The sequence below is a fragment of the Euleptes europaea genome, chromosome 20, assembly GCF_029931775.1.
Source record: "Euleptes europaea isolate rEulEur1 chromosome 20, rEulEur1.hap1, whole genome shotgun sequence".
In the NCBI taxonomy this organism is placed as follows: Eukaryota; Metazoa; Chordata; class Lepidosauria; order Squamata; family Sphaerodactylidae; genus Euleptes; species Euleptes europaea.
In genome coordinates, this window is record NC_079331.1 from 19,293,260 (window position 1) to 19,320,018 (window position 26,759).

The window sequence follows — 26,759 nt, forward strand, 5'->3', positions numbered from 1 at the left end:
GACGATCGTTTCGAGTTCACAATGAACAGATCTTCATCAGTCCTTCAACGTCCTCTTGTACATTCATTCATTCAAATATTCTCCCATAACGGGTAAGATTTCAAAAAATGCCAAATCATTATTATTTCCCACGAAGGGTAAAAGACATCACTTCCCACTTGGGGTAAGGATTATAGTGTAGCAATCTCAGTCAAGTAGCATGGGACAAGTTCTCCCTCCCTACATTCTTCAGGGGGTGGGGCCTTTTTCCAGGTAATTCCCCCCTCCTAGTTCACCCCCTGCTCACACTCCATTGCTCCAGGGTTTTTTCTCCCTGCTGGGCTCACTTCTGGTTTCAGAGTCAGGCTAGGGAGGAAGGGATTGGAGTGGACATTGCTATCTCTCGGTTATGTTCCCTCTTTGTTCTGAAAACAGACCCCCCACCCACCCACGCCCTTTACCTATGAATGGGGGATAGCCACATTTCAACAAATGGGAGGGGCCGTGGCTCAGTGGCACAGCATCTGCCTTGGATGCACAGGGTCCCAGGTTCAGTCCTCGGCAGCATCTACAGTTAAAAGGATCAGGCTGTAGGGGAAAGAATCACTGAATCATAGAGTCGGAAGGGGCCATACAGGCCATCTAGTCCAACCTCCTGCTTAATCCAGGATCAGCCTAGAGCATCCCTGACAAGTGCTTGTCCAGCCTCTGCTTAAAGACTGCCAGTGAGGGGGACCTCACCACCTCCCTAGGTAGCCGATTCCCCTGTCAAACAACACTTACTGTAAAAAACATTTTCCTAATATCCAGACAGTACCTTTCCTCCCACAATTTAAACCCCTTTTTGCAAGTCCTGTCCTCTGCTTCCAACAGGAACAGCTCCCTGCCCTCCTCTAAGTGACAGTCCTTCAAAGACTTAAAGAGAGCAATCATGCTCCCCTCTCAACCTCCTCTTCTCCAGACTGAACATTCAGTCCCTCAGCCTTTCCTGGCAGGGCTTGGTCTCCAGGCCCCTGATCATCCTTGTCGCTCTCCTCTGCACCTGCTTGATTCTGTCCCCATCCTTTTGGAAAGCGAGGCCTCCAAAACTGCACACAATATTCCAGGTGCAGCCTGATCAATGCGGTGGATAGCGGAACTATGACATCTTGCAATCTGGATGTAAAAGACCTTCCCCTGAGACCCTGGAGAGCCGTGGGGAGGTCCCTGTGACTCAGGGGGAGAGCATCTGCTTGGCACGCAGAAGGTCTCAGGTTCCATCCCCAGCCTCTCCAGTTAAACAGACCAGGCAGTAGGTGATGTGAAAGACCTCTAACCAAAGACCCTGGAGAGCTGCTGCCAGTCAGAGCAGACAATTCTGACTCTGATGGACCAGTGATCTGATTCAGTATAAGACAACTTAATGTGTTCACATGTACAGTGAGGGGAAAAAGTATTTGATCCCCTGCTAAATTTGCCCGTTTGCCCTCTGACGAAGAAATGACCAGTCCATAATTTTAATGGTAGGTTTATTGTAGCTGTGAGAGACAGAATAACAATAGGAAAAACCCCGGAAACCCAGAAGACAAAAGTCAGAGATTGATGTGATTATAATGAGTGAAATAAGTATTTGATCCCCTATCAACCAGCCAGATTAGGGTTAGGGTTAGGGTTCTGCTGTCGACAGAAGCAATCAATCCATCAGATTCCAAACTAGCCACCATGACCAAGACCAAAGAGCTGTCCAAGGATGTCAGGGTCAAGATTGTAGACCTGCACAAGGCTTGACTGGGCTACAAGACTATTGCCAAGCAGCTTGGTGAGAAGCTGACAACCCTAACCCTAACTGTCAACCTCCCTCGGTCTGGGGCTCCATGCAAGATCTCATCTTGTGGAGTTGCAATGATCATGAGAACGGCGATGAAGCAGCCCAGAACTACAAGAGGGGAACTTGTCAATGATCTCAGGGCAGCTGGGACCATAGTCACCATGAAAACAGTTGGTAACACACTACACCGTGAAGGACTGAGATCTTGCAGAGCCCGCAAGGTCCCCTTGCTCAAGACAACACATGTACAGGCCCGTCTGCAGTTTGCCAATGCACATCTGAATGACCCAGAGGAGAACTGGGTGAAAGTGTTGTGGTCAGATGAGACCAAAATCGAGCTCTTTGGCATCAACTCAACTCGCCGTGTTTGGAGGAGGAGAAATGCTGCCTACGACCCCAAGAACACCATCCCCACCGTCAAACATGGAGAGGGACATATTATGCTTTGGGGGTGTTTTTCTGCTAAGGGGACAGGACACCTTCACCTCATCGAAGGGACGATGGACGGGACCATGTATCGTCCAATCTTGGGTGAGCACCTCCTTCCCTCAGCCAGGGCATTGAAAATGGGACGAGGATGGGTATTCCAGCTTGACAATGACCCAAAACACACGGCCAAGGCAACAAAGGAGTGGCTCAAGAAGAAGCACATTAAGGTCCTGGAGTGGCCTAGCCAGTCTCCAGACCTTAATCCCATCGAAAATCTGTGGAGGGAGCTGAAGGTTCGAGTAGCTACACATCAGCCTCGAAATCTTACTGACTTGGAGAGGATCTGCAAAGAGGAGTGGGACAAAATACCTCCTGAGATGTGTGCAAACCTGGTGGCCACCTACAAGAAACGTCTGACCTCTGTAATTGCCAACAAGGGTTTTGCCACCAAGTACTAAGTCATCTTTTGCAAAGGGATCAAATACTTATTTCACTCATTATAACGCACATCAATCTCTGACTTTTGTCTTCTGGGTTTCTGGGGTTTTTCCTGTTGTTATTCTGTCTCTCACAGCTACAATAAACCTACCATTAAAATTATGGACTGGTCATTTCTTCGTCAGAGGGCAAACGGGCAAATTCAGCAGGGGATCAAATACTTTTTTCCCCTCACTGTACATGACAGTCAAATCACTGAGCAAGGTCATAGTTTCAGCTCTTCTGTATTCCTGCCTGTATCAAAGAAAGTGTGTGCATCGTGATCATACACAGTGTGGCCAAGTCTGATCTAAGGATGCATTTCTCTTCATTTGCTCTAGAGTCCCACCGCTAGTTCTTTTCGGTACCATTCCATCATGACTTCTTTGGTGACCCAGCTCTTGTAAGCCAACATCTAATTGTCTGCTTGAACATACACACTTATACTCAAAGGAACAGACTCCTATGACATGACCCGTATTTGTCAAAGTTGTCCTTTCCTCTTAATTTTAACTAAGCAGAGACCCCCTATTCCTCCCCCCATACAGGTCCCTTTCTTCCTTAAATTGCTCCTCAGCTGACTGCGGCATTCTGGGAAAGAATTAAAACCCTCAAAACGAATTTACAACTGAGAATTAATTATACGATCAGTGCATGGCTTTTAAATCTTCCCCACCGATCCTGAACCGAGAATGTCGTCCTCCCACCATTAATTGCTTCGGCAAACTTACAAAAGAGGGTCTCACTGAAGATTAAGCATATTAGGAAAAAGGGGAAGACATTTTTAAGGATCTGAAGAGCCAGAATTTAAGTCCTTTTGTGTTCGGGTAATCTTCCTCGGATTGAACTCGGAAAAAGGGGGTGCATGGCCATCGCCCCAGAGGGGGTGAAATGTTTGAGAAATTCCTTTTGTCAAGTACACTTGACAGCTCAAGAGTTCTTGAGCATCTGCTTCAAGAGTTCCAACATGTCGCAACGTTGCAAACGAGGAAGTAGGACACTACAATTACACGATCTGGGCCTCACTGCAAAAGTTCTAGTCAAGCCAGTCAAGGCAGCCACCAGCCACCATTCTTGATCTGGGCTGGCGAGGCATGGCCCGGCCTGACCAAGTGACATTTATGTCATATTCGGCCCTCGTAACAATTGAGTTCAGCACCCCTGCTCTACAGTGTCTCCATCTGTTCCTTACGGACTGGCTCGGATTGCTCCATTCCCTGGGAACTTTTTAAAAAGGGCCTTGGTTGGCACAGGTCTGTCTGAGTTGTGATTAGCATCCAGGATTTGGAACGAGAAATGGAGAAAACACTTTTAATTGCTGCGCGAGACTCAACGTTCTCACTCGTTGTCCATGCAAATTTAGAAACATGCACAAAAATCAAGAGAGCTAATTAAGAAATGGCAGAAAACACTACAGGAGAATGTTACTGTTTTCTCCTGCACTGGCATGCTTGGAAATGATGTTAATGGGGAAAGAGGGACAAGCCCTAATAAAAGCTTGCCTCTCAATGCCTTACAGAAAAAAAGTCAAACTTTGCGCTTAAAATGAAATCTTTCCAAAAGTAGCACGCCACAAGCTATATGCCCGGCGAATGAACCACCGTTATCTTTCATCACTGCTGGTATTTGCAAGGGAGAGGGGAGTCGGCAACTGAACCCTGCCATTTCAAAGATTGATCATTCCAAAGGAAGGGAGTTAATCTGTCCCTCTGTTTTTGAACTAAGTGTCTATGTGTTCCTAAGTTGTAAACACTGAGTCTCGGAGGGCATGTTACAATTCCCAGAAGCGAGCTCTGTTATGTCTGACATGCAACAGAATCCAAGAAAGCTCTCTCATTGTATACTTTGATGGAACACACACACACATTTGATAGAAACCATGACCTTCGGTGTCTTCGCTCGGCCGGCCGGCTGCTTTCCCAAGTTTTAGGAGGTTCGCTGCATTATGGGAGAATCTTAAATATATTTCATAAGTTTATTTGTGTGTGCTTTAGTAAAAGTGCGAAAATGTTCTCTCTGCAACGGCAAAACTCTCTGGAACTCTTCTGAACCTAAGACAGATTTAATTTGCCCGGCAGCATCTCTCCTTTCCTTCCTAGCTCCCATGACGAACTGGTCTTGAGCAGTATATGGGGAGTTGGTTTTTTTTTCTATTTCTTTAAGGAAAATATTGTGGAGAGAGATACTTGGCCACTGCCACTGTTATACTTGGATGTCTATCCACCAGCAAAAAGGGGACTATTTTATCACCTATTGCGGTAGCAGGTAGTTTTGTTAAAATAGGAGTGATCCATTGGTCACGTTGGAGTTTGAAATGGGGAAACTCCAGCATCATGTGAGCAAGCGTATCAATTTTCTTCATGTTACATGAACAAAATCTTTCTGAGTCGGGTAAATTGCCATACCTTCCATTTAGCACTGCCAAAGGCGCGGCGTTCAGATGAGCAAGCATAAAGGCGCTTCAAAAACCCGGGACTGTTAAATTATTGAAATATGGTGGAGTTCACAGAGGATGCCCTGCAATATGGGGCAGGAAATATCCATTGCGCCAGTGCTGTTGCAGCGGTCAGAGTGCTGGAATGCCGAGGCCTGGGTTCAAATACCCATGAAGCCTCCTGGGTGAACTTTCAGCCCATCACCTTCTCCTAGACTAAACAAAATCACGGGAGGGTGCTACTGAGTGGGGGAGGGGGACATATGCCACTCTCAGTTGCCTGGAGGAAGCGCAGGACAAAAATGAGGAAGATTTACAGAGTACAAAAGGAAAGTGTGACGATTTAACAACAGGCAGCCCAATCCTGAAGGGAGGGGCAGTTAGGCAGTTGCCATAGGGTCGCCAACTTCCAGGTACTAGCTGGAGGTCTCCTGCTCTTACAACTGATCTCCATCTGATAGAGATCAGTTCCCCTGGAGAAAATGGCCGCTTTGGCAATTGGACTCTATGGCATTGAAGTCCCTCCCCTCCCCAAATCCTGCCCTCCTCAGGCTCCACCCCAAAAACCTCCCGCCGGGGGTGAAGAGGTACCAGGCAACCCTAAGTTGCCAGCAGTGGTGCAGCTACTCTGCCTGCACAGAGCCTTCCCGGCCGCCAAAAATAAAATAAAAGGAATGTAAAATTGAAAAGAAGGAAAATGCCCCCACTGAAAACAGCAAGGCTATGCCACCAAAAAAGGGGAGCTCGAGGGGGCATATCTGGATCCAAAGGGGTCGGAAGCTGCCTAAAGGCAGCTCCACCCCCAGGAATGCCCCAGGAACGCCCCCCCCCCCATGCCATCATGGCCTCCTGCTTGCAGGATTTTGCTGCCGGCACAGCAGCACTGCTGGTGGAGCCCTGCGTAGCAGCATGCCTTCCTGGCCCCGGCATGTTTGCCTCTGCAGCAGCGTAGACACCACTTTATTTGGTGAAAAGGTGGTACCTATGCCAGCATGGGGTCATGCCAGTTCTAAAACACACACACATTTATTACACTGAGCCAACCTGGCCCGAAGTTTCATTGCCGCTAGAGCAGAGAGGGTGACTTTATAAGAGACAGCTGGCTCTGTGTCTGCAAGGAGAAACAGAACTTTCTCCATCACAGTACTTTGATCTAAATTGACCAGAATTGTCCCTAAAAATCTTTGCCTTGGAACTGGATATAATGAGCAGACTAGGGTTGTGCATATCGATAAACCCAAACCTACAATAAACCCAAAAAAGCCCTTTTCAGCTTCTTTCGGGTTTAATTAAAGCTGAATATTAAAACTGGGAATAAAGCCGAAGCCGGATAGCCGATAGCCAAATCAGGATCCAGCACCCAGCATCATCTCACCTTGTCATCGTCGTCGTCATCTTCTTCGACATCCAAGCAGTCCTTTAAAAAAAGAAAGTAAGTAGTAGAACATCATTCAAACATTCCAAAAAGTTTTGGAACTATAAGGGCAGCTTTTACTGGCGCACACCAGTAACAACACAGAGATGCGCAACATTAATTATATAAAAGTATAAGATGAAATGAAAATGATAATTCAGGGGGAAAGAACCTCAGTTCAAGCTACCATCTGCGCATTTGTATAAATGGCCCAGGGCCGAAATCCTTGAAGGACCTTCTCTTCCCATACTGTCTGGCTCTCCATTTTTTAATTCTCCTCACAAGCCCTGTTCTGTGTGTCCCCGCCTTGAAGTTGAGGTAAGTACCAACCAGAGACAGGGATTTTTCAGTGGTGGCATCTTATCCATGGAATGATCTTCCCCCTTGAAGCTTGTTGGTTGCCTACCCTGTTCTCTTTTACGTTCCAGGCCAAACATTTCGTTTTATGCTGGCTTTTAGCAAAAGGAATTTGATCTTTTAAAGCTGTTCCCCCCGCTCCGCAGTCTGCTTCATTAAATGCATTTATTTTATTTTAAAGGTTTATACGCCCAACCCGAGAACCTCAGGACTCCAAGAGGGTGTGCTAACAGCACAAAAACAACTTTATTAAACAAACTCTAAAAACAGCAGAGTTTTCTAGACAAACCTGTGAATAAACATTTTGTTTTGTTTTGGCTGTCAAGTCACAGCTGACGTATGGTGACCCCATAGGGTTTTCAAGGTTTTTCCTCCCACAACAGACACCTCCTGCAGTAGGTGAAGCTGGAGAGAATTGTGACTGGCCCAGGGTCACCCAGCAGGCTTCATGTGGAGGAGTGGGGAAACAAACCTGGTTCACCACATTAGGGTCCGCTGCTCATGTGGAGGAGTGGGGAATCAAACCCGGTTCTCCAGATTAGAGTCTGCCACTCTTAACCGCTACGCCACACTGGCTCTCCCTGCTCTCCCATGTTTTATGGCGTCATCCCAGATTATGGCACTGTAGCTGCCTACCTATCTTGTTTAGAATTACCCGACGTTCGCAGAGCTTTTATGCTTGCCCGCTTTCATATCCTCCCTTCAGCCATTCTACATGGTAGATACAAGAGAATCCCTCTCAGGGATAGATGTTGCCCATGTATGGTCAGGGTGCTATTGTATCACTATTAATTGATGTGCTATTGCTTCATCAGTTTTACCCAAAGTATTCATTACTGTATTGTGTAACGCTCAGAGTTTCTCAGATCTGCAGTTGGTGGTGTATCTTCTGTCAGATAGAAACTCCTCTAATACTCACCAAGCGGAAAATGTGTGCTTTTAGATAATGTTACTGACAACATTATTTTCATGTTCTTACATACTGCGTGGTTTCTACATAATCCTGTTTTAGTGGATTTTATCTATTTGCTCCTTTTCTCTCCTTTTAAAACAATGTTTTATAACTGTGGTGTGATAAATGCCTAACAAAGGTGGTGACGATCATAATTTTTGATCACTTTAATTTTTCTATTTATGTCTTCCTGGACTCAAGAGTTTGTGCAAGATCGCAACAGAAATGCCATCGATCGAGACACACTCTTAAGCCCGAACAGAGCGCTCTGCCCGAGATGCATCCCAGAAGTTCCGAAGCGTTTGATAATTTTGTTTTCAAAATTACAGATCTATAATGACATTTTAATTCGTCGCCACGTTTTGACTGTCAGGAAGCAGCTTTGTGTTCGCTCTGACAAATGAACCAGTTGGAATGTCAAGGATGAGAATGCAACACTCGGTCTGTTTGTACCCCCATTCCTTTTTTCGACGACTCCGCTCTCCCTTTAGGACCATTACCAAAACATTAGGGGGGCAGAAAAATACATTAGCGAGCACATAATCCATCTTACTAATCAGATACAAAATTCTATACAGCATTATCACTCCACTTGGTTTAAAAAAAAAAAGTGAAAGGAAGATAGGTAGGAACCGAGGGACAAACATGCCTTTCCACACAGATTTCTTGCCTGTACAATTTCAAACAAAGATCCTCCGGGTTTGCTCAAGACTTGGACTTGAATAGGTAGATTTTTTTTCTTTGTAATGCTTAAAACAGAATAGAATGACAGTGACATGCCATGGCCATATTAAAAGCCAAATTGATTAATGGCTTGCATCTCCTAACACTGCACTGAGCTTCGAGGAGGGGCTGTGGCTCAGTGGCAGAGCATCTGCTTGGCATGCAGAAGGTCCGAGGTTCAATTCCCGGCATCTCCAGTTAAAGAGACTAGGCAAGTAGGTGATGTGAAAGACCTCTACCTGAGACCCCGGAGAGCCGCTACAGGTCTGAGTAGACAATACTGACTTTGATGGACTAAGGTTCTGATTCAATATAGCTTGATGTGTTCATGTGAGCCTCTGGCTTCAAGGGGGAGAAAAGTTAGCTTGGAGTCCAGTATCACCTTAAAGACCAACAAGATTTTCAAGGTAGGAGCTTTTGAGAGTCAAAGCTTCAAGAATGGTTTAGCAGAGAGACAGGGTACAAGCCAATGTGTTGGATCCAGCTTCCACTAAAAGATTTTTGCTCTTTCCTTCCAATATCGAGAGCCCTTTTCCTTTTGTAGTCCACCTTCTGTATTATGGTATGCCATGCCTTAAACCAATTTTATCTGCATTGCTTTCCAATGCTGTAGTCCTTGTCCTAATGCATTGTTTATGGGAGCTTTTTGCTGTCCATAAAATAGACAGGCAGGCAGGCAGGCAGACAGATAGATAGATATGTGTTTGTGTATATATAATTTTTGGGTATGAATTTTCAAGAGTCAAAGTTCCCTTCGTCAGATACCTATCTCGAAATCTCGAAATCTTATACTCCCAAAATCCTGTTGGTCTCTAAGGTGCTGCTGGGATTGAATCTAGCTGTTCCACTGCAGACCAACACAGCTGTCTGATGATGGGAGCCTCGACTCTCAAATTCTCACACACCCCAAAATTTTCTTGGTCTCTAAGGTGCTGCTGGACTTGAATCTAGCAGTTCTACTGCAGATCAACATGGCTACCCTCCAAAACTAACTAACTATCTATCTATCTATCTATCTATCTATCTATCTATCTATCTATCTACCTACCTACCTACCTACCTATCAGATAGATAGATAGATAGATAGATAGATAGATAGATAGATAGATAGATAGATAGATAGACAGACAGACAGACAGATAGACAGATAGATCTGTAATCCACCTTACGTCTCAGCGAGAGAGATGGACTATAAATCAGTTAAATAATATAAAATAAAAAATATGTTCATCAATCACCCCATGGCTTATTACAAGCTTTTAAAATCTATTTTATCAAGTATTGTATGGGATATCTTATGATATATTATTATTATTAAGATATAATATTGTGATAATCATCATTTAAATGTGAACTATTAAATCACTGTTTACTGTTAATAATTAGTGCTATCATATATTATTTATTGTTTATATCATATTTATTATATCATGTGTGTGTGTTTGATGTAACTGTAATCGTTGCTGTGATACAGCTTTTTTTTTCTCTTCCCCCCCACTCATTCAGTTAATATTTATAAAAAATAAAATCTTTCGAAAATCACCCTGTGGCTTTTTGATATTATTTCTGCTTATCTCCTCCTGCCCTGACATTTGCAACTTTTTTTTTGAAAAAGGTGGTTTTGGGGAGCCATGAGAAGGTGCCCATCTCAGCAGCCACAATCTTGGGTCCCCCAAAATATGAGGGGTCAAATGCCTTCAGGGCCCATGGGGTGAAAGGCGACTCATGGAAACAAGTGTGTTCAAATGGGGCAGCTCTGAAATAAACAAACCAAAAAAGGGGGTAGGAAGGGACTGCAGGGTCTCTTGGCAAATACAGCATCATGAACAGCACAGGAAGCCACAGAAGAAGAAGATGTATATATATTGCTCCCACTAAAGTATATTGCAGATCAGAGCATCCATCACATGCTCCAGAGCACACACCAGAGAATCCTTGAGTTTACAGTCGGACATTGATGTGCCGGCATTGAATGAGTGATGGGCAGTGATTGCCTTTAATTCCACAACCTCAGCCTTCATGATGCTTGCTGGATTTCACAATAGTTTTTTTATTAAAAAAAAGAGAGAGAGAGAGAGAAAATCTCCTTTTGGAATTAATGAGCTGCAGGTCCCAAATTCCATTGACTGGGGAAAGCTTCCATTTTCTAGATGTAATAAAAGACTCGGAAACGTCCTCTGGACTCCATTGGTAGGGTTTAGGACTCGTCTCAGATCCCCTAGCATCTTTCCATTTGTCATCGCATCAAGCCCTCCTGAAACGGTCAGCTCACGGAAAATGTGATTTCCCTGAATCTGAAACTACGTTCGCTTGGGGCATAGATTTGAAAACAGATGTGGAAAAGTAAACCTGGGGGGCAGCAGCTCAAATTCAGTTCACCAGCTCAGAATCAGAATAAGATTTATTAATACGGAATACACCAGTCGAACACATGTCATTTACGCTCCTTCCTTCCTTCCTTCCTTCCTTCCTTCCTTCCTTCCTTCCTTCCTTCCTTCCTTCCTTCCTTCCTTCCTTCCTTCCTAAAAAAGACCCATCTCTAAAAAAGTAAAGTAAGACCCATCTCCCTTCGTCTCTTCTCTGCATCCTCCCAAAAACGAGCTACAAAATAAGTACACTGAGGGTCAGAGTCCTCTAAGAGGAACTGAACCTTTTGCTCCAAAGTTGCTCGAGAAGATGTGGACCATTTGTTAAAACATGGTATAATCCATTTTTTAGCCTAAGTTGGTATATGTAATGGCAATGCAAAAGAATATGTAGCAAGAAGTCCACTGACTGAAGAGGGATGTCATTTATGCATGAAATAAAAGATTACATACATAGATTTTACAAAAACAGTACCTAGTTAAAATTCTTGAATAATATGTAATAAACTAAAATTCATCAAATATTAAAAGATTTCATAAATTTAATCTAATTGCCATGACCCAACTTTAAGTGGCGGAATTTGTTTGTACCTGCACAGAATTTAGCTACCTGTTTTACCGTCTGGACATTTCCTTCCCAAAGGAGACTCTTAATTCTCCTTTCCTCTGAATTGACTATGATTTGACTCAGTAGGGGAATGGTTAATTTACGACGCCAGCTCTAGGGCATCCTTTCTTCTTTTAAAACATGCATGTTCCGTCCCCCCAATTGTTTCTGCCCTGGGGACCCTATTTGGGTGGAAAGGCAACATTAAGCCTTCTAAATAAATAAGTAAAATAATCTCCCCTTCTAGAGAATTCAATACATTTCCACTCAATTGATATGCTATAAAGAAGAAAGGGAGGGATCTAAAAACAAGAAGCAAGGAGGACAGAATTAGCCAAGAACTGTCCCTCTTCGAATACACTTCAATCCATTTTCCCTCTGTTGATCAGTTACAACTAAGCCTGCAATATGAAGCGTGGCTTTACTTACCTGGGGGTCTTGGGCACTGGCGACTTTGTCGGGCGTGATCACAGAGAAATTGTACGCAAACAGCGCCAGCAGAGCCAAGGGCACCATATACAACTCAAAATGCCAAACCGTGGCCACAAACACCTATAAAGAAACAAAAGCAAGATGAGGGAATGTTGGGAGATATTTTCTATTTCAATTCATTGGCATTTAGGAAAAAATAACTCAGCTAGAGAAAGAGACGAGAAGAATAAACACTCATGAATCCTCACTTTCACTGATACTCATCCTTGAATCTCCGCTAACCTCTGATTCCTACCCAACCCCCTTTCACATTCATGAAAGAGAATCTGTCGGGGGGGGGGTGTCGCAATGCTGCTTGTCCCCACCCCCCTCCACTGCATCTATCAGGATTGTTAGCATCACCTTCTTTGAATTTTCATCACATTGTTTATGAAATCCTACATACTTATCAACAAGGGAGATCGAGAAAGCCACACTCTAGGTACAAAAATAAACGAGGTGGAGTTCGAACTTGGTTGCATGTTGAAAGAATGTGTTCACCTCCAGCAAAAGCAGAGGATGACAGCAAATTCCCCCCAAACAGGGAGGGGGACAGTTCTAGCTCAGTGGCCCATGCTGCATTGAAGATCTTCATTTTTAGGCATCGGGAAAGCTCCACCAACACACACACTGGAGAGCCCAAGGGGGCATCGCCAGGCAGAATAGAAAACACTCAAGGACAACACTCGTGTAACATTAGAAGGTAGTTGCTTTCCTTTCCTTTCTTTTCCTTGGAGCGGTGGACTCTGATCTGGAGAACCGGGTTTGATTCCCCACTCCTCCACATGAGCAGCAGACGCTAATCCGGTGAACTGGATTTGTTTCCCCACTCCTCCACATGAAGCCAGCTGGGTGAACTTGGGCTAGTCAAAGCTCTGATAGAGCTCTCTCAGTCCCACCTACCTCATAGGGTGTGTGTTGTGGGGAGGGGAAGGTGATTGTAAGTCGGTTTGAGTCTCCCTTAAATGGTAGAGAAAGTCAGCATATAAAAACTCTTCTTCTTACTCCTTGGAAGCTCCTTGATTCATAAATCTTGAGCAACATAATTCTAAATCTATTGTTTAAGGGAAAAAGGACTGAGATGAATTTTGCTACTGCCAACGTAACCTTAGGATCTCTGTCACTTAATAAATAGGGTATTAGCTCAGGCACAGAGTTACTAGTCCGATTTGTTAGAAGAGGAATAATCTATCTTGATCTTAGATCCTCATAAGAATGACATTCCAGGAGCACATGTACTAGAGAATCATTAGAACCAGAAGAACGTGGGCAGGTCCTTTCCGAATATGGTAGGTTCATCTACCTACCTTGCATAACCATAGAAGGGGTTAGCATTCAGTCAAGCAAGAAAAAAACAGCTCTTAAGCCTCTGAGCCTCTGTCCATTATTTTTGGAAAGTCTTGGCGGACAGGTGAGGTGCCAGAAGATTGGAGGCGGGCAAATGTTGTCCCCATCTTCAAGAAGGGGAAAAAGGAGGATCCGGGTAACTACCGACCCATCAGCTTGACTTCTATACCAGGAAAAGTGTTCAAAAAAATCATCAAACTGTCAGTCCTTGAGCATTTAGAAAGGACGGATCTGATCACTAAGAGCCAGCATGGGTTTCTCAAGAATAAGTCATGTCAGACAAATCTTATCTCCTTTTTTGAGAAAGTTATTACTTTGCTGGATCAGGGAAATGCTGTAGACATAGTTTATCTAGATTTCAGTAAGGCTTTTGATAAGGTTCCACATAGTATTCTTGTTGACATATTGGGAAAATGTGGTTTAGATCCTAGTATTGTTAGGTGGATCTGTAACTGGTTGACAGATCGCACCCAAATAGTGCTTGTTAATGGTTCCTCATCCACTTGGAGAGAAGTGACTAATGGAGTGCCTCAGGGATCTGTCCTCGGCCCTGTGTTGTTCAACATCTTTATAAATGATTTGAATGAAGAAATAGAGGGGATGCTTATTAAATTTGCAGATGATACTAAACTGGGAGGGGTAGCAAATACGGTAGAAGACAGAGCCAAGATACAGGATGATCTTGACAGGCTGGAGAATTGGGCTAAAACTAATAAAATGCACTTCAACAAAGACAAATGTAAAGTTCTGCATTTAGGTAGGAAAAATCAAATGCATAATTATAGGATGGGGAGACTTGTCTGAGCAGTAGTGTGTGCAAAAAGGATCTTAGGGTCTTTGTAGACCAAACACTGAACATGAGTCAGCAGTGTGATGCGGTAACTAAAGAGGCAAATGCGATCTTGGGCTGTATCAACAAAGGTATAGTGTGCAGAGCACGTAAAGTGCTGGTATCACTTTACTCTGCTCTGGTTAGACTTCACATAAGAGTACTGTGTTCAGTTTTGGGCACTGCAATTTAAGAAGCTGGAACGTGTCCAGAGAAGGGCAACAAAGATGGTGAGGGGTCTGGAGACCAAGTCCTATGAGGAAAGATTGAAGGAGCTAGGTATGTTTAGCCTGAAGAGGAGAAAACTGAGAGGGGATATGATAACCATCTTCAAGTACTTGAAGGGCTGTCACATAGAGGAGGGTGCCGAGTTGTTTTCTGTTGCCCCAGAAGGTCGGACCAGAAACAATGGGTTGAAATTAAATCAAAGCAGTTTCTGTCTAGACATTAGGAAGAATTTTCTAACAATTAGAGTGGTTCCTCAGTGGAACAGGCTTTCTTGGGAGGTGGTAAGCTCTCCTTCCCTGGAGGTTTTTAAGAAGAGGTTAGATGGCCATCTGTCAGCAATGCTGATTCTACAACCTTAGGCAGATGATGAGAGGGATGCACTGTGGCCATCTTCTGGGTATGCAGTAGGGGGTCACTGGGAGGTTTTTTTTGGGGGGGAGGTAGTTGTGAATTTCCTGCATTGTGCAGGGGGTTGGACTAGATGACCCTGGTGGTCCCTTCCAACTCTATGATTCTATGAATGAAGAGTTGTCAAGAAATTGGTATAGGCAGGCAAGCAAAATGGGGGAGGAATGGCCACAAATTTGAACAATGGCCACAAATTTTATGTTCATCTGTCAACCTAAAGTGATCTAAGTACAACACCGATTTTGTCACTGGAGGGAAAATTAAAGGAAGCACAGAGTCTACTGACGTTATCATAAAGAAAGAGAGATTTAATTACCTGGGCTTTGAAACAGCAACATCATACAGATACCAAAGAAATTCATATTTTGAGATGGTAAAACTCAGAATGTAAACACCCCCTATAATGTAATTAAGGAGTGGCGATACACAGGAATATAAAATTAAATTTTCCAATAGCATATCATTATATGCAGCAAGATTGCTTTCCTAGGCATACTTAGTCGGCAGCAGGCAAAGTTTGGCTCAGCTGAGACTCGCTTCAACAAAAAACATGATAGTGGATCATTCCAATTGTCACAGGAAGTAGAGGAAACTAGTGATGCTGAACCCACAGCCCATGCTGACTCAAGAAAAAATACAACCTTGGGAAGAGTGTGGTGGATTGTGCAGTGGCACTCCACTAGCAGAGGAGCTTCCTTCAGGCAGGATCCAACCCACTAGCGTAAGTTTATTTCGAAGAAGAATGAGAATGAGAAGGAGAGTTGGTTTTTACACCCAGATTTTCTCAACCTTTTTAAGGAGACTCAAACCACCTTACAATCACCTTCCCTTCCTCTCCCAACAACAGACACCTTGTCAGGTAGGTGGGGGCTGAGAGAGTTCGGAGAGTTCTGTGGCTAGCCCAAGGACACCCAGCAGGCTTCATGCGGAGGAGTGGAGAAACCAGCCCTGTTCACCGGATTAGAGTCCACCGCTCTTAACCACTATACCATGCTGGTCCCTGAAAGGTCCTTACTTTGGACTTATATGGAGATCAGCAACTTGATGGTTCAGGCCAATTAAAAGACATTTCCCAACATCTGGATCTTCAAGACGGGTTGCTTACTAAGCCAGGATTGCAAAACACCTTCAAAGTATCAATTGTCATCCTAGTTGGATGGACAACCGCTTGCCTTAATTCAGATGCCAAATAGGACTTATGCTAAATTTGGACTAGCAGTCTTGCAGTACATGAAGGAGGATGGGGAAGGAGGGGTAGGGTTGCCAACCTCCAGGTGGGGCCTGGAGGTCTCCTGGAATTAGAATTGATTTCCAGACTACAGAGATCAGTTCCCCTGGAGAAAACGGTTGCTTTGGAGGATGGACTCTCTTGCATTATATCTTGCTGAGGCCTCCCCTTTCCCCAAACCCTGCCCTCCCTAGCCTCTACCCCAAATCTCCAGGAATTTCCAAATCTGGAGTTGACAACCCTAAAGAGGCGGCATGAAAAGAGATCTCCTGCTATTACAACTGATCACCAGCAGACAGAGTTCAGTTCCCCTGGAGAAAATGGCCGCTTTAGCCATTGGACTCTATGGCATTGAAGTCCCTCCCCTCCCCAAACCCTGCCCGCCTCAGGCTCCACCCCAAAAACCTCCCACAGGTGGCAAAGAGGGACCTGCCAACCCTTGCAGTAGTACAGCTGATGTTGGTTTTAGCACCGGAGCTAGGCGATTTGCATAGGATTACCATCCTCCAGATGGGGCCTGGAGTCGTCCCAGAATTACAACCTATCTCTATGCTCCAGTGATCAGTTCCCCTGGAGGAAACGGCAGCTTTGGAGGGCAGACTCTCTGGCATAACCTGAAAATTCTCACACATCTGGCCACACAAGGGCTGTTGATGCAGAGCTGTTTCCCTTTCGGTCAACCCATTTGACTGCTTGGGCGCTTCATTTCGATCATGCATGCCTTTACATAAGAACATAAGAAAAGCCCTGCTGGATCAGGCCAAGGCCCATCAAGTCCAGCAGTCTGTTCACATTTTGGCCAACCGGGTGCCTCTAGGAAGCCCACAAACAAGACGACTGCAGTAGCATCCTGCCTGTGTTCCACAGCATTTAATAGGTATGCTCCTCTAATTCTGGAGAGAATAGGTATACATCATGACTAGTATCCATTTGGACTAGTAGCCATGGATAGCCCCATCCCCCATAAGAACATAAAAAAAGCCATGGTGGATCAGACCAAGGCCCATCAAGTCCAGCAGTCTGTTCACAAGGTGGCCAACCAGGTGCCTCTAGGAAGCCCACAAACAAGACAACTGCAGCAGCACCATCCTGGCTGTGTTCCACAGCACAGTTCCCAATCGTCAGAGGTTGCCTCGCTCTCCCCGCGTGTCTCCGCACGTTTTGCCTGTTTTTCGGATGCTGCTTCAGCAAGAATCCGGAAAACGTGGGCAAAATGCACAGAAACGCATGGGGAGAGCGAGGCGACCTCTGACGGTTGAGAAAGGCATGCATAATGGAGTGACTGCGAGAGAAACAGCCCTGTGTAAATGCCCCTTGTGTGGGCAGATGTGTGAAAATCTCAGGGCCACGCCAAGGAAAATTTGCTGATTTAGTAACAGATCCTTCCCACCTTGTGTTATAGACCTATTATACCACATTATCTGCTTCTAAATTCTACTTTGTAATAAACATTTCATGCAGAAGAACATTTCTTTAACTGCTCACTTCCTCCCCTACAAGAGCCTATGGAATGTATTTGCAGAAGGTTTAATCTAAGAGGGGAAAAATCAAGAATATGAATTACCTAAGTCTTCATTCTTCTATTTTAATTTAATTGTATTCTTAATTTTCCACTATCTAATTTTCCCGCCCTGAGCCTGGCTTTGGCCGGGGAGGGCGGGCTGGAAATATAATAAAATAAAATAATTGAAAAAGACAATCCATTTTCCCTTACATTGTTCTGTTCTCCTCCATTTTATCCTCACAACCACCCTGTGAGGTAGGCCAGGCTGAGAGTGTGTGAGGTCACTAGGCAAATGCCCATGGTGGAGCAGAGATTTGAACCCGGGGCTCCCAGCTCCTAGTCTAACCACTACACGGAACTGGCTCTTAGGGGATCTATGACCTTTGTAAGCACATCAAGAAGATGCTATGTGAAACCATGAATGCTCACCATTTGATTTTTAAATGCAAGAAGGTCGGCATATTAGGGCAAAAAATGCCAACTTCACATATACACTGATGGGATCTGTGCTGGCAGTGACAGACCAAGAAAGGGATCTTGGGGTGGTAGTGGATCGCTTGATGAAGATGTCAACCCAGTGTGTGGCTGCTGTAAAAAAGGCAAATTCCATGCTGGCCACAATGTGACGAGGAATAGAGAATAAAACTGCTGCTATCATACTGCCCTTGTACAAATCTATGGCAAGACCACACTTGGAGTACTATGTACAGTTCTGGTCACCACACCTAAAAAAGGATTTAGCAGAGCTTGACAAGGTGCAGAAAAGAGCAACCAAAATGATCAGGGGGCTAGAGAGTCTGCCCTATGAAGAGCAGTTAAAACGCTTAGGGCTGTTTAGCTTTGAAAGAAGGTGATTAAGGGGAGACATGATAAAGGTCTATAAAATTATGCATGGCATGGAGAGAGTGGACAGGGAGAAGCTTTTCTCCCTCTCTCATAATACTAGAATGCGGGGTCATCTGCTGAAGCTGGAGGGTGAGAGATTCAAAGCTGATAAAAGGAAGGATTTCTTCACACAACACATAGTTAAATTGTGAAACTCCCTGCCCCAGGATGTGGTGATGGCTGCCAGCTTGGAGGGCTTTAAGAGGGGAGTGGACATGTTCATGGAGGAGAGGGGTATTCATGGCTACTAGTCAAAATGGATATTAGTCATGATGCATACCTATTCTCTCCAGGATCAGAGGAGCATGCCTCTTGTGTTAGGTGCTTTGGAACACAGCCAGGAGAATACTGCTGCAGTCGTCTTGTTTGTGGGCTTCCTAGAGGCACCTGCTTGGCCAACGTGTGAACAGACTGCTTGACTTGATGGACCTTGGTCTGATCCAGCATGGCCTTTTTCATGTTCTTATGCACCTATCATTTTATGGGGGAGAAGACTGAAACTGTCTGCAATGGAGAACTCATCCAACTTCGCAAGCTGAAAGCCAGGGCAGGCAAAGAGAGAGACATCCCAAGTGTTTTAGTCATTAAACAAATGTGCATAATGAACCATATGCCCAAAAGGGGCCTGTTTTTCATGCGGGCCAGATTTTTGTTTGAATTTTTAATTTTTATATACAGATGAAACGCTGGGTGCGACGGAGCAAACCACGTGAGATAGAGGAGGAAGAGAGCTGTCTGTGTGAGGAAGAACAGAGTATCCTTGGGAGATTATGTGTCTAGGTTTGTCTACTCAGAGACTGGTGGGGGTTTTTTGCCCCCCCCCCATTTTTTTGCATCCTTTGAGCAACTGCGTTCGGCATCTGTTCCAAGTCTCCATGAAAGAGATATTGACAGCTTTTTCGGCCGAACGGCCCAACAAGAAACAGAACGCCGGCTGCCAAAATAAAATCAAAACCCCCATAGGACACAAAAAAGATTCTTCTGCTTCTATGGGGGGGAGGACCCACCGCGTCGCTTCAGCTGTACCAGTTTGGTAGGAACACAGCCTTTGAAAACAAAGCCCGGATATTTTACAGTGATAAGCCCGACACTTAAGTTATGGATTGACGGGCTCTGTTTGATTTTTGTTTCTAAACTGCCCTCTTCCTGGAACTTGAGTTGAGGAACATGTCTTGAAAAACCATCCTTAAGAATGTGTCCAGAGGAGGTCAACAAAGATGGTGAGGGGTCTGGAGACCATGTCCTATGAGGAAAGGTTGAAGGAGCTGGGTATGTTTAGCCTGGAGAGGAGACGACTGAGAGGTGATATGATAACCATCTTCAAGTACTTGAAGGACTGTCATAGAGAGGATAGTGCCGAGTTGTTTTCTGTTGCCCCAGAAGGTCGGACCAGAAACAACGGATTGAAATTAAATAAAAAGAGTTCCTGTCTAGACATTAGGAAGAAATTTCTAACTGTTAGAGCAGTTCCTCAGTGGAACAGGCTTCCTCGGGAGGTGGTAAGCTCTCCTTCCTTGGAGGTTTTTAAGCAGAGGCTAGATGGCCATCTGTCAGCAATGCTGATTCTATGCCCTTAGGTAGATGATGAGAGGGAGGGCATCTTGGCCATCTTCTGGGCATAGAGTAGGGGTCACTGGGGTGTGTGAGGGGGGCAATTGTGAATTTCCTGCATTGTGCAGGGGATTAGACTAGATGACCCTGGTGGTCCCTTCCAACTCTATGATTCTAAGAAAACCGCTTAATATAATATATGTGTTAGAAACAAAGCAGAATCGGCACCCCATTAGCAAGCAAGATTGAATACAGATTCTAAAATACTACCCAGGATTTGATTTTTATGAATCACCAGTGGAAGAGAGTTTTTCAGGGGTATGGGGACTTGAACTAGGAACCTCCGGGCAGATACCTGAGGAGCCACAGTGGGCTATGGGAATACCAAACGCCGAGATTTCAAAACAGTGAACACAACTGATATCAAATTCAAGCTAAACTATCAAAGTGAGAAAGCGATCATGCCAATTCTTCTCAAAATTCAGAAGCTGGGTTTATGTGCCCCAGATTCACATGCCCAGCTACAGAATCTGTAAAGTTCCACTCCCGTGGACAGAATACTTCATTACTTCAAATGATCTTTCCACGGGAGTTTAGAGTTTCCATGTATTTGTAATCTTAACAAGTGGTTGCAGGATACCCCACTGGTAGGGTTACCAGGTCCCTCCTGGCAACTGGCAGGAGATCAGGGGCGGGTACAGGGGCGGCCATAGGGAGCACGTGCAATGACGTCACTTCTGCGCACTATGCAGATGCGCCGGCATCATGCTGGGGGGATGCTCTAGCACTCATCCCAAAACTATATGATTTCCATAGAGTTTAGGAGAGAGTGATAGAGCGTCTCTCCCAGTGTGATGCCGGTGCTTCTGCATCATGCGTGGCCCGATCACTCCCCCCTTTTGGCCCGCCTTCTTCCACGTGCCAACCAGCTGAGTGTCCCTGGGCAGATGCAAGAATTGGTGGGTGACTGCCTGCCATTATTGGGCATCTAGGAACCCTACCCACTGGACTGGGGAGAAGTTTAACCACCTGCCTCTGCACTATTCTCCCAAAAGAAATTCCCCCTTTCTCCTTCAATGAATCCCAATAGGGATAAACGCAAAGTACAGTATTGATTTTTGGCCGATTTCCAAAATGAGGTTGCACTATAGGGATGAATGAAGCCATTACCATTCTAGCTGTTTTATTGTAAATACCTTTCACAATAATCCCTAGAGTGGAACTTGGTTTTTTCACTGGACATTGATTAGATATTTTCACAGTGCTAGTATTCATTTTGTTTAGTAGCCATGGATAGCCATGAACATGTCCACGTTGGTAGTCATCACCACATCCTGGGGCAGGGAGTTCCACAATCTAACTATGCATTGTGTGAATAAATACTTCCTTTTATCTGTTTGGAATCTCTCACCCTTCAGCTTCAGCAGATGACTCCGCGTTCTAGTATGATGAGAGGGAGAAAAGTTTCCCCCTGTCCACTACTTACAAAATAAATGGAAAAGAAGACTCGAATGCTGCTCTCTACACAGATAAAAAATTGAATCCCCCAAACCCGTTCAGCTGATTGTAACATTTTTTCAAAACCACTTCCTGCCCCCCCCCCGAAAATTAAGCAGGTGACCAACGCGATAATGAAACACTTTGGCAGTGTTTTGATCCTTCAGAGATGACGACAATTAGCACCAGGCAGCCCTTCTTCAAATGTATTTTTTTCAGGGTAATGAAATGCTTATGAAGAAAGTCTCACTTTCTTTCTTTTTCCCACGGGAGTTTTGCAAATGCACGCACAGAGCACCGGCCGGGATGGATCAAGTCACTCTCGTAGCAGGGCGGGGACTATGGGCAAAGGTCGGCTCACATCCTATTCGCCCACTGAGAACAGTGGGCCAATTTTTCAAGGATTGGTTTGACGGTTTGTTGACCTGTTTGCAGCAGGTTGCTTCACTAGGGTTTCCAGGTCCCTCTTCACCACTGGTGGGAGGTTTTGGGGGCGGAGCCTGAGGAGGGTGTGGTTTGGGGAGGGGAGGGACTTCAATGCCATCGAGTCCAATTGCCAAAGCAGCCATAGTACCATAGTACAGCAAAACAGTACAGGAGGTCATTTTATAAGAACTGGGTTCGTAGTATACTGCGATTTTTTTTGTATGTATCACCTCTCATTTACTGCACTGTATTCTACCTTCCTAACCCACTTTCTATATTATGGTAAGTCATAGTCAATTTTTGCCTGCACTGTATTCTAATTCTGAAATCTTTATCCTATTGCATTGCTTATTAGAGGTCCTTGCTGTTGGAGATAGATAGATAGATAGATAGATAGATAGATAGATAGATAGATAGATAGATAGATAGATAGATAGATAGATAGATAGATAGATAGATAGATAGATAGATAGATAGATAGATAGGAAGAAGGAGGAGAAGAAGAAGAAGAAGGAGGAGGAGGAGTAGCTTTTTATATGCCGACTTTCTCTGCCACTTAAGGGAGAATCAAACCAGCTTACAATCACCTTCCCCTCCCCACAACAGACACCATGTAAGGTAGGTGGGGTTGAGAGAGAATGACTTGCCCAGAGTCAGTAACGATCTGGTGCTTGCACAGGGGTCTACCTATCTTTTAAGTCTCGAGGAAAAGGGCTTCAGATATTTAAAAATGTAACCTGGGAATTCAGAGATTTTAGTAATAGACCACTAGTGTGTACATTCACACTAGCAATATACCCCCCCCCCTTTTGAAGGCCCTTTGGAAGCCTATAAGGGGGGAAATGCAGGGGAAATAGCAGCTTACTCTCTTGGGTACATCCCTGATTTCACTTATGAGCCATCACTTATTTCACTTATGGGCCTCCCCAAACCCTGCCCTCATCAGGCTCTGCCCCAAAAACCTCCTGCCGGTGGTGTGAAGAGGGACCTGGCAACCCTATTAGTAGCGCATGCACCACAGTGCCAGGTACTCTGGTTTACCAGACTCCCATTTGTAACCATAACTCTCGCAGAGGTGGGAGCAAAACGTCCACAGTGAAAGGCCTTAAAGTAGGGGTGTCGAACTCAATTTTACAAGGGCCGAACTCAATTTGCGAGGGCCGGATATGACATCAATGTCACTTGGTCAGGCTAGGCCATGCCTCTCCAGCCCAGAGGCTATTTTGTGATCTATGGGCTACACCCTTAGGCCCACCTGGATTGCAACCATTTTACCAAGGTACCATCTTCTTGTTGACTCTTGGGTGGTCCCATTTCTGTTGGGTGATGCTGACCCAGAAATAACCAAATGTGTTGTGAAATATCTGCTAATAATAGTTTCCTTAATGGCACGACAAGGTTAAACTATAGTTAACTAGTGATATTATTATTATTGTAGTTACTGTTATGCTTGTAAAGTAACACAATTTTTGATTATTGTGATTTTGATTTTAAAGTGTTTCAAGTATTTTAAGAATTTAAAGTCACTTTTGTTGTACATTTTAATAATTTATAATGTTAAAATTTATGTTAAATTTATTTTATCCTATGCACATTGTGCTCAAGAACTTTGGTCAGATGAGCCAGAAATAAAAGGAAAGTTGTTTGTAGCAACTTTACCCAACAAATTTTGCCGGATATTAACAGCGGCGGCACAAAACTTAGCAGTGTCAACAGTGACCCTAGGATTTTCATTGGTGAGCAGCTTTTTAGCCCATTGTGCATCCAAGCAGCCTGGAAGCTTATTAAGCCAGGGCAGAATAAATTTAGCATGAATCTCCTTATAAAACGCGCAGCGAATAAGAACATGTTCCAAAGTTTCCACACACCCCAAACCACACGGGCCTAAGATATACCATTAAAAACAAACAAACAAACAAACAAACAAATGAAGTTCCTGCTATGGGTCCTTCCCTTGCCTCTGGATTCTCTTGTAAGAAAAACATGTGCACGCTAACAGTTCTTTGCAGGACAGCGGGCAACCCTAAGCAACCCCATCTAACAGAAGAAGTTCTCAAGATGGAGGGGGGTCGATGCCGCTAAAGCCACTTTGGTCCCGTGTTTATTGCCCAAGAATCCTTCCACTTACCACGATTTTCTACCAGCTGTACTGCGGATTGGGTCTGAAGCAACAGATAAGCAAGAGAGGGAACAACAACTTGAACGGGAGGGGAAGAAACCACAAGCCAGCCAAAAGAGAGAATATTAGCGTTTCACTCCCCATTCGTGATGATATATCGCCACCTACAGGAATCTCCCCTGCACTTTTTGGGAAATTTGGGCAGCTGCGTATGGATTAGCAAGCTGGTCAAGTTCTTTAACAGAAGACGAACAGAGGGAGATAATCATAGAGTTGGAAGGTACCACCGGGGTCATCTAGTACAACCAGGGTCATCTAGTCCAACTCCCTGCACAATGCAGAAAATTCACAACTACCTTCCCCCCCAACACACACAACCCCAGTGACCCCTACTCCATGCCCAGAAGATGGCCAAGATGCCTTCCCTCTCATTAACTGCCTACAGTCATAAAATCAGCATTGCTGACAGATGGCCATCTAGCCTTTGCTTTAAAACCTCCAGGGAAGGAGAGCTCACCACCTCCCAAAGTAGCCTGTTCCACTGAGGAACCGCTCTTACAGTTGGAAAATTCTTCCTAATGTCTAAACAGAAACTCTTTTGGTTTAATTTCAACCTGTTGGTTCTGGTCTGACCCTCTGGAGCAACAGAAAACAACTCAGCACCATCCTCTCCACGACAGCCCTTCAAGTACTTGAAGATGGTTATCATATCACCCATCAGTCTTCTCCTCTTCAGGTTAAACATACCCAGCTCCTTCAACCTTTGTTCATATGACTTGGTGTCCAGACCTCTCATCATCTTTGTTGCCCTCCTCTGGACATGTTCCAGCTTGTCTACATCTTTCTTAAATTGCAGTGCCCAAAACTGAACACAGTACTCTAGGTGAGGTCTAACCAGAGCACAGTAAAGCGATACCATCACTTCGCGTGATCTGGACTCTATGCTTCTATAATTCAGCATCTCTCATTTAGACAATAACACAATATATTGTTCAAGGTGCAGAGCACTACCAAACCATAGGAAAAGTGCAATGAAAACCACTTGGCATTTAATCGTGTGAAAAGCCCTTCATGTATAGTACCCTAGCAGTTCTCACCACAACCCTGCAAGGTAGGCCAGAGTTCCCATCGTCCAAAGTGAAGAGGCTGAAGGTTAAAAGGGTGAGATCTCATCTGAGGCTACCTTACTGAGTTAAGTGAGAAAGACAGAGACCTTTGGTCCTTTGGTACCAAAGGGGAGGGGCTGTGGCTGAGTGGGAGAGCATCTGCTTGGCATGCAGAAGGTCCCAGGATCAATCCCCGGCATCTTCAGTTAAAGGAACCAGGCAAGCAGGTGATGTGAAAGACCTCTACCTGAGACCCTGGAGAACCGCTGCCAGTCTGAGTAGACAATACTGATTTTGATGGACCAAGGGTCTGATTCAGTATAAGGCAGCTTCATGTGTTCGGTAGGGTTGCCACCTCTGAGTTGGGAAATACCTGGAGATTTTGGGAGTGGAGCCTGAGGAGGTCGGGGTTTGGAGAGGGGAGGGAGTTGAATGGGGTATATAATGCCACAGAGTCTACCTTCCAAAGTGGCCATTTTCTCCAGGTGAACTGATCTCCGTTGCCTGGAGATCAGTTGTAATACTGGCAGACCACCAGCCACAACCTGGAGGTTGGCAACTCTATCCTTCAGTCACATCAGTAAAAGACAAGAATCACTGGAAAAGATACCCAAAAGCAGAGTCAGTGGTAAAAGAGGAGGACCCAGTCTGAGGCAGATTTGACTCAATCAAAAAAGTCACGACCTTCAGTTTGCAAGACCTGAGCAAGGCTGTTAATGATAGGGCATTTTGGAGTTTGCAACATGGTGGCACACATCCCACACACATCAGCAATTTAGGACAGCACAGGAATAGGCAAGCTTTTGGGTTTCACAGAATGCTTCCATAAAGGAGAAGAGGAGCTCTAACAGACTCAGAAATGAGATGAAATAATCCAAGTGAAAGCATACAGCTGTTAGAACATAAGAAAAGCCTTGCTGGATCAGTCCAAGGCCCATCAAGTCCAGCAGTCTGCTCACACAGTGGCCAACCAGGTGCCTCTGGAAGCCCACAAACAAGACGACTGCAGCAGCACCATCCTGCCTGTGTTCCACAGCACTTCATATAATAGGCCTGCTCCTCTGATCCTGGAGAGAACAGGTATGCATCATGACTGGTATCCATTTTAACTAGTAGTCATGGATAGCCCTCTCCTCCATGAACATGACCACCACTCCCCTCTTAAAGCATGCCAAGTTGGCAGCCATCACCACATCCTGGGACAGGGAATTCCACAATTTAACTATATGTTGTTGTGTGTGAATATAGAGATTCTCTTATGGTCTCTCTCTCTCTCTTTCTCTCTTACAGAATGGAAATCCTCCACATGCCAAATGCTGCCCTATTACAATATTAGTCAGATCAGCTTGACCCAAACAGGATTCTTAAAAGAAACCAACAACTACAAAAAAACAAAATCTCACATCTTTGTGTCACTGTATCAAAAAGCTCTCCCTCCTTCCCAGTCTCCTTCCATTCGCCTTCCCCTTATATATTTAATCTTTAAATTAGAAGCTTCGGAGCAGGGCCCTTATCTTCACTTTGATTTATGGCAGGCCCTCTGAAAATAAACTGAGCTACGACGTCCATCTATCTATTTCCCAGCACTCCTCTAACATTCTTGGTCACATATGAA

General features: G+C 44.7%; 1 protein-coding gene across 5 annotated transcripts in view; it reads right to left on the reverse strand.

The window, feature by feature from the left end:
• MCTP2 (multiple C2 and transmembrane domain containing 2) overlaps positions 1–26,759 on the reverse strand; it is a 140,199-nt gene that overhangs the window by 24,888 nt on the left and 88,552 nt on the right. For 2 of the 5 annotated variants that reach the window (XM_056865713.1, XM_056865714.1), the window contains 2 exons: positions 11,975–12,097; positions 6,502–6,543 (listed from right to left, as the gene is read on the reverse strand). The exons of 1 other annotated variant lie outside the window; for it this stretch is intronic. In XM_056865713.1, coding sequence (XP_056721691.1) covers positions 6,502–6,543; positions 11,975–12,097 — 165 coding nt within the window. The remainder of the gene's footprint in view (positions 1–6,501; positions 6,544–11,974; positions 12,098–26,759) is intronic. 2 more of the 5 variants (XM_056865716.1, XM_056865715.1) reach the window with 2 other exon arrangements.